The sequence below is a fragment of the Stegodyphus dumicola genome, chromosome 2, assembly GCF_044657685.1.
Source record: "Stegodyphus dumicola isolate Sdum_Otavi_A_Nest chromosome 2, ASM4465768v1".
NCBI classification, from domain to species: domain Eukaryota; kingdom Metazoa; phylum Arthropoda; class Arachnida; order Araneae; family Eresidae; genus Stegodyphus; species Stegodyphus dumicola.
In genome coordinates this window covers 269244068-269256692 of record NC_140769.1, presented here as the reverse complement: position 1 = coordinate 269256692, position 12625 = coordinate 269244068, and the positions used below count along the sequence as shown (strand labels likewise).

General features: G+C 26.1%; 1 protein-coding gene across 1 annotated transcript in view; it reads right to left on the bottom strand.

The window, feature by feature from the left end:
• Position 1: 1 nt before the first annotated feature.
• LOC118197686 (F-box/LRR-repeat protein 2) overlaps positions 2-12625 on the bottom strand; it is a 114285-nt gene continuing 101661 nt past the window's right edge. Inside the window, exon 16 of the mRNA XM_035369226.2 lies at positions 2-11678. Within this exon, the coding sequence (XP_035225117.1) occupies positions 11571-11678 (108 nt within the window). The 3' untranslated portion in view covers positions 2-11570. The remainder of the gene's footprint in view (positions 11679-12625) is intronic.

Sequence of the window (12625 nt, the reverse complement as noted above, 5' to 3'; positions counted from 1 at the left end):
CTAGATTGTCTGCTTCTTTTATTTTAATACAAATTTGTATATACATATACTAATACAAAAACACATAAGCAGTTTAAGTCAACATTTTACAAATACATATAGGTATATATTTACATAAAAGAAGCATTTCCACTTTTATATCTTGCAGAGGATAAGATAAGCCAGTATGCAATTCAAAATGCAGATCATTGCATTATATGAAAAAAGAATGCACAAGATGAGGTAAAGTCAAGTATTTTAGACCTTACAGATCACAATTAGTAAACAAAATGTACATATAATATACATAATATGACAGAGTAAATCCACTATCCAAAAAATCTGTACAAGTTATTTTTCACTCATCAATGTTTTTCTTTAAAAAAATATAACACTAAATTCCAGTAAATGTTAGATAACAAAGCACTTTTTTATTCCACAAAACTGAGTATCTTAACTTAATAAAAATTATTCTCAGTGTTGCATTTTTTAATAAGGGAGAATTTTAAGATTCAAGTTCAGAGTCTCAAAGGGAACATGAGTATAGCAAAGGCTATAATAAAAGTAAGTAACTGATATTCTAATTAAAACTACTCATTATTAATTTGATTTACTAAAGATTTAAACTGACTAGTGAACAGACTAAATTCATAAATATAAAAACTTCCTAATAATATTTCAAGCAACAATTTTAATTTCTAAACTTTAAATAATTTTCATTCTGAAATAAAAATATATTGAAAAACTAAGTGCCAATCTGATGTGGTTCTTTCAATTAAATTTCAATAGCTCTGAAAACTGTATGCAAAAATTTAAATTATATTAACTAAACAAAAAAAAAAAAAAAAAAGCTGAGGTTATTAATTTGAGGGGGTATTAAATTTAAGGGGATAAAATGGCTGCACCTGAATAAAAACTATTGCCAACATTAAAATTCTATTATTACTGAAAATTTTACTTTAAAAATATACATTAATGATAAATAAAATTTTAAATAAATCAAATTTAATAAATATACTACTTATAAAGAAATTAAGCAGTATACAGTTATGAAAATTATGAAGTGCATGAAATACTCAGAAATTCAATTTATGAATGGTATGGATAGGGTTACACAACCTTTTTATAATCAAGACTGGTATGAACAAAATATGAATTAAAGGTACTGAAATTTAAAATAATAAGACTGAAATATCATTAGTACTGCATCACAACCATGCTTAGAATACATATAATATTTTTGATAGTATGCTGTAGAAATACTTTCATGTCTAATAAATATTAGTAATACAAAATATATACATTTCACTGGTTAAAAAAGTGAAGTACTTTATTGTACAAACAATTTGATAAAAGCACAAAATATATACTTACAGCAAAGCAAGGATCATTTTGAGTTTTAAAATAACTAAAATGTAAAGAAAAATAATAATAATAAAATAAAATAAATACATTTAAGCTACTTCAGCATTATTTTCAAAGTGACATTAAGCCATTTTTTAATAATGTGCATTTTCATGTGAAAAAAGTACAATTTATGTAGAATTTATTTTATCATGTATATTACTTCTCACAAGAATTAAGAACAAATGCCACTAAAAATTTAGGGATAAGGAAAACATTTTTATATACTAAATTTATAGAAATTCAACAACAGAATGCCCGCAGAAGGGAGGGAATCTAATTTAATTACATTAGAAGGGAAATCTTAGATAATAATTTAGTAACATTGTGCATTTCACAGGGACGTAAATAAATATATATAACAAATGAAAGTTACTTCCCCCCCCCACAGCATACAGTGCAATTGTGGAATGTTTATCATTAAAAATGAAAAAAAATTAAAAATAAAATAATATACTAATAAACAAAGCATATTACTCATTCTTGCCTATCAAATATTCAATTAAAAGTGGATATAAAACACTTAGAAAAATATCTTTTTTCCACCAAAATCAAAATTTAAGTATGTTTTTGCGCTAGGCACTGAAGAATTTATTCCCTCAAAGAAAATATATATATTAGATTCTAAATGAAAACTTTTAATTAAATTTATCAAAAAATGATAACTAAAATCTAATTTCATATTTATTTATCAAGAAACATTCTAAATAACACTGAATTTTATACACTAGATATACTCATGCAAGAAGCATTTTCTTCTCTTACTTAAATAAAGTAAAAAAAAAGTTAATATTAAGCAGGATAACAAATTTGATTTACCTATACTTCTTGATTCATATTGAAATCAAAAATGTAATTTTTACAAGTTATAGAGCTCTATATTATAAAATATTTTATAGTACTTTTTTTATATAAAATACTAAACTACACTAGTTTCAGCAACCACCACTTGCATTTGTGAAACTAACACTCGCAATTAAAGCTGTGGTAGTAGTACAAAAAAAAACCATAGTTTAAAAACAAGAAGAAGAGAACTATTACAAAATTTTAATAACATGCATGAAAAAGCATTCACAAACATTTTAAAAGTAAGCAGTCAGTTAATAATTAAATTAGCAATCTTGCATGAACCCTTTTTGATCCAATAACTTATAAAGGAAAGACAGAAGCTTGCATTAGAGATTTAAATTCAGAAATGATGATATGCATTAGTGACTTTCACAAGTAGGTGATAAAAATTGTATTAATGTACCAAAAAATTTGCTATATGCATAAAAATAACCACACTTATTAAGTTAAAGAAAGAAAAAAATTACAAGCAAACATACTTAATTTTCTGCTTTCTTTTAATTGAACTAATTAATACGTAAAATCAAGGTAAAACCCTATTTACTTTACAATGGAATAAGAAGTTTCTTAAAATACTGATAAATTTTAAAATAATATGCTTTAAAAAATGGAGCATTTTTAAACTATTATTTACCCAAGAATTAGAAACTTCAAATGTCCGAGTTAAGATAAATGAAAAAAAAAAAAAAAAAAAAAAAAAAAAAATTGTACATTGTGTGTACAATCAAAATGACATTCCGCCTTTACAAATAAATAGCAGATTACTAATGTGCAATTACTAGTAAGCAATGTTTATCTTATACATATGGTTTAACATTTGAAAAATGTATCAAAATAATTTCTCTTGTTGTTAAAGTAAAAGAAAGCATATTTTAAAATTAATGAATGCAAATACTTCTTTGTTTCACATTGAAAAAAATAATTGTTTTAAATACAGCTTTTAATAACAATAAAGAACTATAATTTTAAATTAATAAGATTGGGTCGCTTATTTTTACAAATTCTGCAACCTGCTTTGCCAATAATTTAAATACTTTGATATTTCACTTATTTTTTTGGAACCCTAATCAGTTACTGCTATAAAGTCAAAATACCTGTTGCAAATGACTCTTTAATAAAAGGGAGGGATGCTAAACAGGAATAATTTAATTAGAACATTCGCTTCCTTTTGATTTATACATATTCATTCAATTAAATAGATTGCTATTAAATGAGTCTATTAACCAAGAAACTCATCACGCAGAAAATCACTCTCGCATTCATAACATCCCTTAACATAAATCACTTTAAGAAATTAAAAAGTTTCTATTACTTCAAAAAAGAGAATAAAAATATCCTCTAACAAAGATAAGAAATATGGAAAAGTATGACACTGAAATTTTACAGCGAATTAGCACAGTTTAATTCCAAAATCTTTGTGTGATCTTTAACCCTCTGAGCGTTATGAGTTTAGCCCTCAAATTTCAAAGTTCCTCAAAATGTCATGAATAAATTGTATTTTCTTGATTATAATTTTAAAAAATGACTCTTTCATTTTGCACCTTGCTTCCTTTCATTATACAACCAACCTGAAATCAGATATACATTAAATGCTGGCAGATATATTCACATGTAATGGTATAGGAAAGCCAGCCTTCTATACAGAATTTTCTCTCTGTAATGCTGAGAGGGTTAAATAAATTTAAGAAACACATAATATCCTAAAAATGACTGTGGGAAATTGGTATTAGACATTAATATTCTCATATTTTTTAAATTTTTATTACAGTATATTGCTATTGAAAAACAGCTATGTACACTTCAGTGCAATGTAGTACCCTATTAATACAATTACTTCAAAGTTAAAATAGATCAATTTCTTTCAAATTTCAATTATTACTAGTTTAATCCTCTAAAATGAAAAATAATTGTACCTAATAAAGTCTCTTCAGAATTTATCTTTTAACTGGAACTTTCTTTGCAGGCAGCCTTAATGTAAATTTACATTTTGTATACTATAAATAAAAAGCATCACAATACCAATCCCACTGTAGTTAGAAACCTTACCTAAGTTGGTTAATTTCTCAGCTTAGAACTTTGGATCAGCAAATCGATCATTTGCAAGATATTTTAGTGTTAGAACCTTTTTTTTTTAAATACCTCATGTTACATGACAAAAGAATGCATAATAAATAAATGATACTAATATTTTAAAATTATTTTATAAATTTAAAAACAAATCCAACTGCAAATTATACACAAGAAAGGACTTTAAATTACATAGAATTAATTTTATCAACCAACATTAAATGATTGACTTTAATTAATTACCTTTTTCATTAGCTTTACATGCAAAATTATTTTATACATATATTTAACTATTAGATGCGATAATGAAGAACAATGAAAATGAATAAGTTATCCAAGTTCATTGGCAAGTTCTTGGTTGTAGTAAGAGCATTAGTTAAGCTATTTATCTAAGAGTTTCTTCATTACATATCTTTCAGAAATAGCTCATATGCATGTTAAACATTAAGAAATTATAAAAATGTCCAAGCAATAAGCCTTTCCCACTTCTGCATAAAATACTAATATTTTGCAACTTCAGTATCCTGGCTACATGTATCCTTTCAATTTACTAATTGTCTTAATTTTAACTCTGACAACTGACCTTACTTTTAATAACTTCTTCATCGTTCATTTATGCTAACTAATTATCACAAAGCACATATTGACATATTTCTCTTGAAAAATGTAAGATGTTTTGAGAAACTGCCTTGGATTTTCATTAATTTCAGAAGGAAACATTACTGATAAAAATAAACCACTTTATTTGAACTTGGGATGAAACTTAACAATTTTTTGATTTAATCACTGCTGCACTTTCTACCTCAAGTTCTCAAAACATTAATGAAATGTATATGGTATATTAGTGTATTTAAAGAAAGGGATAAAATCGAACCATTATCATTACGCATTTTCAAAATTTTTAGAAGTACTCAAACAATCAATTTCTTTGATAAAGAATCAATTTCCTGTCATAGGACTAAACGGAAAAAGGATCTATCCTTTGAAGCAACTTTGGAAAAATTAGTAAAGCTGCACCATTGAAATATGTATGTATAAATAATAGAAAATATTTTCTTCCTAACAAATTAATAAAAAATATGAAAAAGAATATAGAAAGATAACATAAAATATTATAAATATCTGGTTTTTCTTCTTCCACCAGCTATTTTCTTATTGTTTCCTACTTTTATCCTTTTCAATTATTTACTTCCAAAAACTTTTACTTCAAAGAAAGAAAAATATTCAAAGATGGACATAAAAAATTTAATAATATAAAAAAACACTTAAACTACACTGTATTGAAGGGGTTAATAAAATAAATGAATACAGTACAAAGTCCTTAATCCAGACCTCAAAGCTACAAACTTTCTGCGTTTTACGCATGCGCATGTTTACGCATGTGTGTTTAATGTATAACGAGCGGTATAAGCTAGGCTAAAATTATCTAATTATCTATTTCAGTTAATGTTGGAGATTGCGCTGTTCCTTAATCTTCTAAATGGATCTGGCTTATTTTTTGCAGACTGTTAGAGCAATTTCATAAAAAGTAAGCTTGAACTTTCAAAAAGCTTTTTTACGTCAAAGAGTTTCCAATTCTGGAGCTGCCAAAGGATATACGAAGTGAAAGCCTGTTTCGATGTCCATCAAACAAACAGAGGAATTGCTGCAAAAAATGGATAAAGGCATGAAGAAAGTGACAGAGAGGTTTGTGAAAACGAAAAAATTTCGATTGACAAGTTAGTCGGTATTCTCGGCACAGCAATTATAGGACTTGAACATAGAACTTTGTAACTCAACAAGAAATTATGTCTATTTATAGAATCAAAGAGAAAGTAATTAGCACATAAAACGAAGCAACTTAAACAACTTACATTGAAAGAAATGTTTATTAAAGTAAACAAATAAATATTAAGTTTTTTTTTTTTTTGTAAATTTTGATACCCTTTAGATCATAACTGCTCTTTATTTCATAAATTACGGTTTCATATTTTTAATTTTACAATTTCTGCATGCCATCTTACCAGATTTAAATTGATGATCTATAATCCGGAAAAACCCCTAATCCGGCATCACCGAAGTCCTGACGAGTCCGGATTAAAGACTGTACTGTATCATAAGGCAACAAGTTAAATCAAACTGACAGAAAAGGAAAATTTTTTTTTTGCAAAATACTGTTAACGTTCTGTTCAAACATATTAATTTCAGTGCTCTGTGTGAATTATTCAACTTCATGTTTCATCTTTAATTCTATCATTCAAAAGATGCAAATTCCCACAATACACAGATTCATTCATTATAAACAACAGATATAAAATTTTATAAAAATAACTTATTTGCCATGAATTCAATTATTACATTTTTGAAAAGAAAATTCTTTCAGCTTTTGTTTTTTATTCAGCTTGTGAATTAATTTTAAATAAATTATAGTGATGAAATATGTACCGTCATTCATTAAATTAACTCTTAATTAATGAATATTAAGTAAACCAACTAATATATTAGTAAGTCTTTACATCATAAGATGGAGTTATGGAGTTTCTCTCCATCTTAACAACAACACTTTTATGAAACTAGAACTCAAATATTTGTCAACATTTTATATTATAATCTGCTTTTAGGGTATAACAATGCTCAGTGGCATTTCGTAATACAGGGAAAAGTTAAATTAGATTTTTGTAAATGTGTATTTTAAAGATTGTAAAGAAAAATCATTTCAATTTGAGAAAAAAAAAAGGTTAAAATTAATATAGGAAAATTTGGAAAAAAAAAAAAAAAAAAAAAAAAAAAAAAAAAAAAAAAACCCATAAAATATGCTTTTAATGATCATGATTAAATAATGAATCTGCGATCATCATACTCAATTCAGTTAGATTTGAGACAACCAATATGTTTGAAATGTTATAGAATACAATAGTTTGTTAAATTGATTTTACTTTTAAAATATTACATTTTTAAATTTTATATGAAAAAGAAATAATCTGAGGCAGAATCTTTCATATGGTAACATAGCTATGATTGAGGACAATGCTAGTTTTCTTATTCTCACAATCTCATTTTCAATAAACACTAAAATAATAAAATGCTTTAAATTGATCTAAAAAGACTAATGCATATATAATAAATTTCTATAACAAAGAGTAAAAGAGATCATATGCTCACATAATTCCTTATATTTAAAAAATATCTCTTTAGTATAAATTTTTAATAAAGTAAAATTAATAGAACCTTCTCCTGCCTCTAAAAAAATATAGCAAATATTTTTGAGTTTCTTAGAATTCCTTGAAACAAGCTAAAAACACTGTGTTATTTTAAAAGAGGAAGAGAAATCTTTCACCTTTGAGAATCATTTGCTTAAATACTTCTATTCTATCTACATAGTACCATATTTACTTCCACATTTTCCCAACTAATTTTAGCATTTGAAAACCGGGATGGGAAAATTCACATTGTATACTATTTTTGAAGAGATGGCATAAATATTAAAACATGGCACATTAAAAAGCATATATAAAGATACATTAATATCATCGTACTATGTATTTCAAAGAATTTAACAATTTCAGCAATATTCTCTTCATTTACATAAAATACTTGCCTTTTTGTATTCTATACATTTTACATGATTAACATAAACCACAAATTTTTAAATCATATGCTGGAATCTAGAAGGAAAATTACACAAGTAAATATGGTAATTCATCTGTAATTCTTATCATGTATCCACGTATGTACTTGAAATACAAAAACTTATAAAAGAAGATGAATTTTATATGATATATAAGGTCTGGATCTCTCGCGTATGTCGTGTTGCACTCTATAAAAATGTTATTTTTAAAGTCCCAGTACTTGTACCTTTATTATAAAAACTGTTACTTTTTAAAAGATAAAAGATATATAATAATCATCAATAATAAAATTTCTTGACTGCAATCTCTAATAAATACATCCTTAAACCAATCGCATTAGTACAGCACGTATGCATTTTTTACTAAATCATTGAACTGGAAGGTATAACAAACAAAAAAAAAAAAAAAAAAAAAAAAAAAAAAAGGGGGGGGGAGAGAAGAAAAGAAGAAATTGACATGCTTAAACGTGTTAGTGTCATACATATCAACTAAGGTATTAAAATGTTAGACAAAAACAGAAATGTTACAGGTAATGCTGTCAATTGTGTTTTCAGTCAAGAAAATAACTAAACAAATTATAAAAATAACTAAACAAATTCTTAAATTAAAAAAAAAAAAAAAAAAAAAAAAAAAACTAAACAAATTCTTAAATTAAAAAAAATAACTAAACAAATCTTAATAGTTTTGATAAAAATGATAACATAAGTATCAATAAAACCAATGATTATGAATAAAAACAGCAAAATCATGTATCAAAATTTTAGATTAATAATTTTTGCCTACACAAAAATGTTGAAATTTCTACTAGATGAAAATAGGATTACATATTATTAGTGGAAACAAACAATAGTAGTAGAGAAATTACCGGAATTTCAATGAAGTCATAGAAACTCAATTTCTTTTGCATTCACGATCTTGTTGTTCTTGATATAAAAACCTCTGTTTACTTCTCAAAGAAAATTTTCTGTACACATTTCCACTAATCTCGATCATCAAAAATACTCAATTCAATTAATTTGGAAAATTCAAAGACCTTTCAATTTTAAGAACACAGGAAATACCACAGAAGAAAATTCCACAAAATTTTGTTCAGTCAGAGTGTATGTACCGCAGTAGTCACTTTCAGCTATTAGGTATAAAAATCTATTAATTTAATTTAATAAAGTTTTTATGGAAATTCAGCATTAAAAGTATAAATTTTATATTAATTTCTCAAATGTTTTCAGTTAACCCTGATAAGATTTTAAGACCTTCCTTAGAAGATGTAGATCTGCAATCTACAAATTTTCCTTAAAAAAAAATTAAATAAATAAGTCTATAAACAAATTTTACAAAAAGAAATGCAGAAATAATTAAATACTATTCTTTTTAATAAGAAGAGGGAAAATATTATATGATATTTACTTTCTCATAAACCAGCCAGAATTTATACTGATTACCTCCATGAGTTTACACAAGACAATAAAAGATTTTTATTTTTAGTATGAATAAATTTTAACATTTGAATCCTTTGCATCAAAAGTTAAACAATTTTGTTAATTAGAACTAGAAATTAGTTAACTAGAACATAACATTTGAGTTTTTCACATCAAATACTAATCATAAATTTAGACTATGCTATGAAAGTCAAACTAAGATACTGATTACCATATTTATTCACATATTACTCTTCTTCAATGTTACCGCTAACTTTTTCACCATGTAATTTAAAGACTTTCAATTCATCAACTAATTATCAACTTCCTGCCTGAATAAAGTAAGCTAGCTCTTCTTCGGGGGGGGATTTCCTGCAATTTCACAAATTGATATTCTTTACATTAAAATTTTCAAAGTCATTCATTCTAAACTCTTATCAGATGGATTATATTCTTGATTTAAAGGTCGCCTAACAAGAAACTTTGCTTGCACATGCACTTCAGGGCAAGGATAGCAATTTACAGTGCAGAAGTAAAAAAGAATAACTATCACCCAATCTTGCAACATGAAAAACAATGAATCTGCATGAGGTTTTTGCCTGTTCAATGATGCATTTCAAAAGAACTCTAAACTGATGTAAATTCATTTTATAATGTATGATGCATGTTATAGAACTATATTAAAATGATTTTGATGTAAAATATATGATTATCTAATTAGATATTCTAAATTTTACATTCTTCAGCTAATTTTATTTTGAAAATTTATTACACTTTTATATTGAAAAGTGTTTTCCTGATCAATATAATGATTAATGCTCCTTTTTGTTGGGCTTTAAACCCAATCCCAATCAAGATCGATTTAAAATATCAGTGAGCTAAAAGAGTGGCTTGATGGTTTGAATCCATTCTCCAGTTATGTTCTTCATAAAAGCAACTGAAATAGAATCTCTACTTGAGTGTAAAATCACCCTGCTGCTGATACAATAACATCATACTGAGAAAATTCTCAGTATGGAAAGAAACCTTTTTATATTTATATCCAAGTACTTTTAATATGATAAAATTAACAACTAACATAAATAATATTATTTGAATAAATGTCTAATGCACTACATATTCATGTAAAATAAAATTTACTATAAATATTAAATGATTAAATAATACTTAAATTTCCCTGAAAAGTTCTATAAATGCTTATACAAGTGATTAAAATAATTCAGCTCAAGTAAAATTTATTCAGAAAAATGTTAAAAATTGCTAGATAAGGGAATGGAATTTGTGCAATTTAAGCTTCATTATATTAAATAAATATCATTAACTTCTAGGAAATACGTGCTCCAGGACAGGCTAAAAATAAAAAAAAAACAAGATTCAGTGATCTATGATAAAAATATGCGAGTCCCCTAGTAAAATCAGATGAGTAGATAGCTATGGAATATTAATCAAAACATTACCTGAAACTTACTTCTTTGAAATAAAAAATGCATAGTAAAAGTCTTACACCAGATAAGTTTTTTAACACTACTGTAAAAAATGATATGGACCATTTTACGTTCCCTCTGGATTTTTGCACTATCTAGTCAGTGAAAGAGGAGGGAATATATGAATAAATATGGTACATGTCTCATGTTTATCCACTCTTAACTGAAAACTGCAGAGTTTTACTCTCAGAAACAAAAGAGCTAATTCTGAATTAGTATTTAATTAGAATACCATTTAATAAACAGAACTGGGTCAAAGAAATGCAACATAAAATAAACCACATGCATACATAATAATTAATTTAAACTTATAAAAAAAAGACTTGCACATTTTGGAAGCAAAACTGAAACATGTGTAATCCATTTTAAAGTAAACATTCTAACAAATATGCTTAAATTTTTATATAAAATGGAGAAAATTTATTACGACATCCCTTTTTAACTACATATTTTGCATCATCAAAAAACTTAAAAAAAATTTATATAAAACTACAAGCGCAGCCAACATTATATTATTACTAAGCCAACATTATATATTTTTTTTCCAAGTAACAAAAGCCAATGATTTCTCCAAATATATAACCCTTATATACATTTGCCATATGTGCAAAATTATGACTTTATGATGACTATGAGATAACCTGTAAAACTTTCACCATGCTGTGTTAGCAACATAACACATTTAAATTTTTCATTGCAACTTAAGGTATAACTGTTGCATGATACATCAGAAGATAAAGAATAGAAATTACTATAAACAGTTTTCAAAGAATAACACAGCAACGGCAATAACGAGGTCTTCCTCCTCCAGCAGATGGTGGTGGTGTTACAGGAGCAAAATAAGCATGAACTTTAAGAGCAGGAAGATGGCCCTGAAAATTATAAATGAAGTGAGTCATAACAGTAAAACCAATAGTAACTTTTTTAATGTCACAACATATTCACTTATAACTGTTGAAAATATAATCTGGGAAGATTTGATATTAAATTATAAACAGAAGAACAGAAATAATGATGCTTCATAAGATATAGAAGTCAGCATAAATAATTTGAAAGAAAGAATATTGGATAGCAGCTGTCTTTTTTTTTTTTTTTAAGAGCAATTTCCAAGAGTTTTCCAAGAGCTATCACAACTATGAACTGCTATAAATTAAGAAATACAGTACAAAGTCCGAAATTTGGGCATCCATTATCCGGAATGATCTAAAATCCGGACCTCAAAGCCACAAACCTTTTTTTTTGACTAATGCTTTACGCATGCACATTTGATTTTTCCTTACATATTAAAACGTGGAGATTTTCACTTAAAATTTCAATTCTTAATTCACTCACGCACTAAATAAAATACCTCGTTATGAAAAACAATCATGTAAGCTTATATTTGTGATATTAATAATTTGGCTCCGTAGTTGAGTATTTACTTGGCATACATCTCAAACCGAAACATTCACCTATTTTATATCCCTGATGCTGATCTGGAGAGTCATTATTTATTATATTTTGCTTTTATCACCGCACGTTTACCAATACATGACAGCTTCAGTAATAACTTTTGCAGTGATGTCTAAACTTTTTTTATATTAGTAATTGAATAACAAGAGTATGGCAACCTTTTATTACGCTTGGCGATGATTATACATTTTTAAATGCTTTAAGAAATGGTGATGAGGAAAAATTAAACAAAAATTTCTTTTCATATGCTAAAAATAGATTTTGTTAATGAAAATCATAGGCCAAAAGAATACATTTAGTGCTATTTTAATTAAGAATAGCTGCTATGTTATTTACCATAAACCTATAAGCGGCGGCAGAATATGTT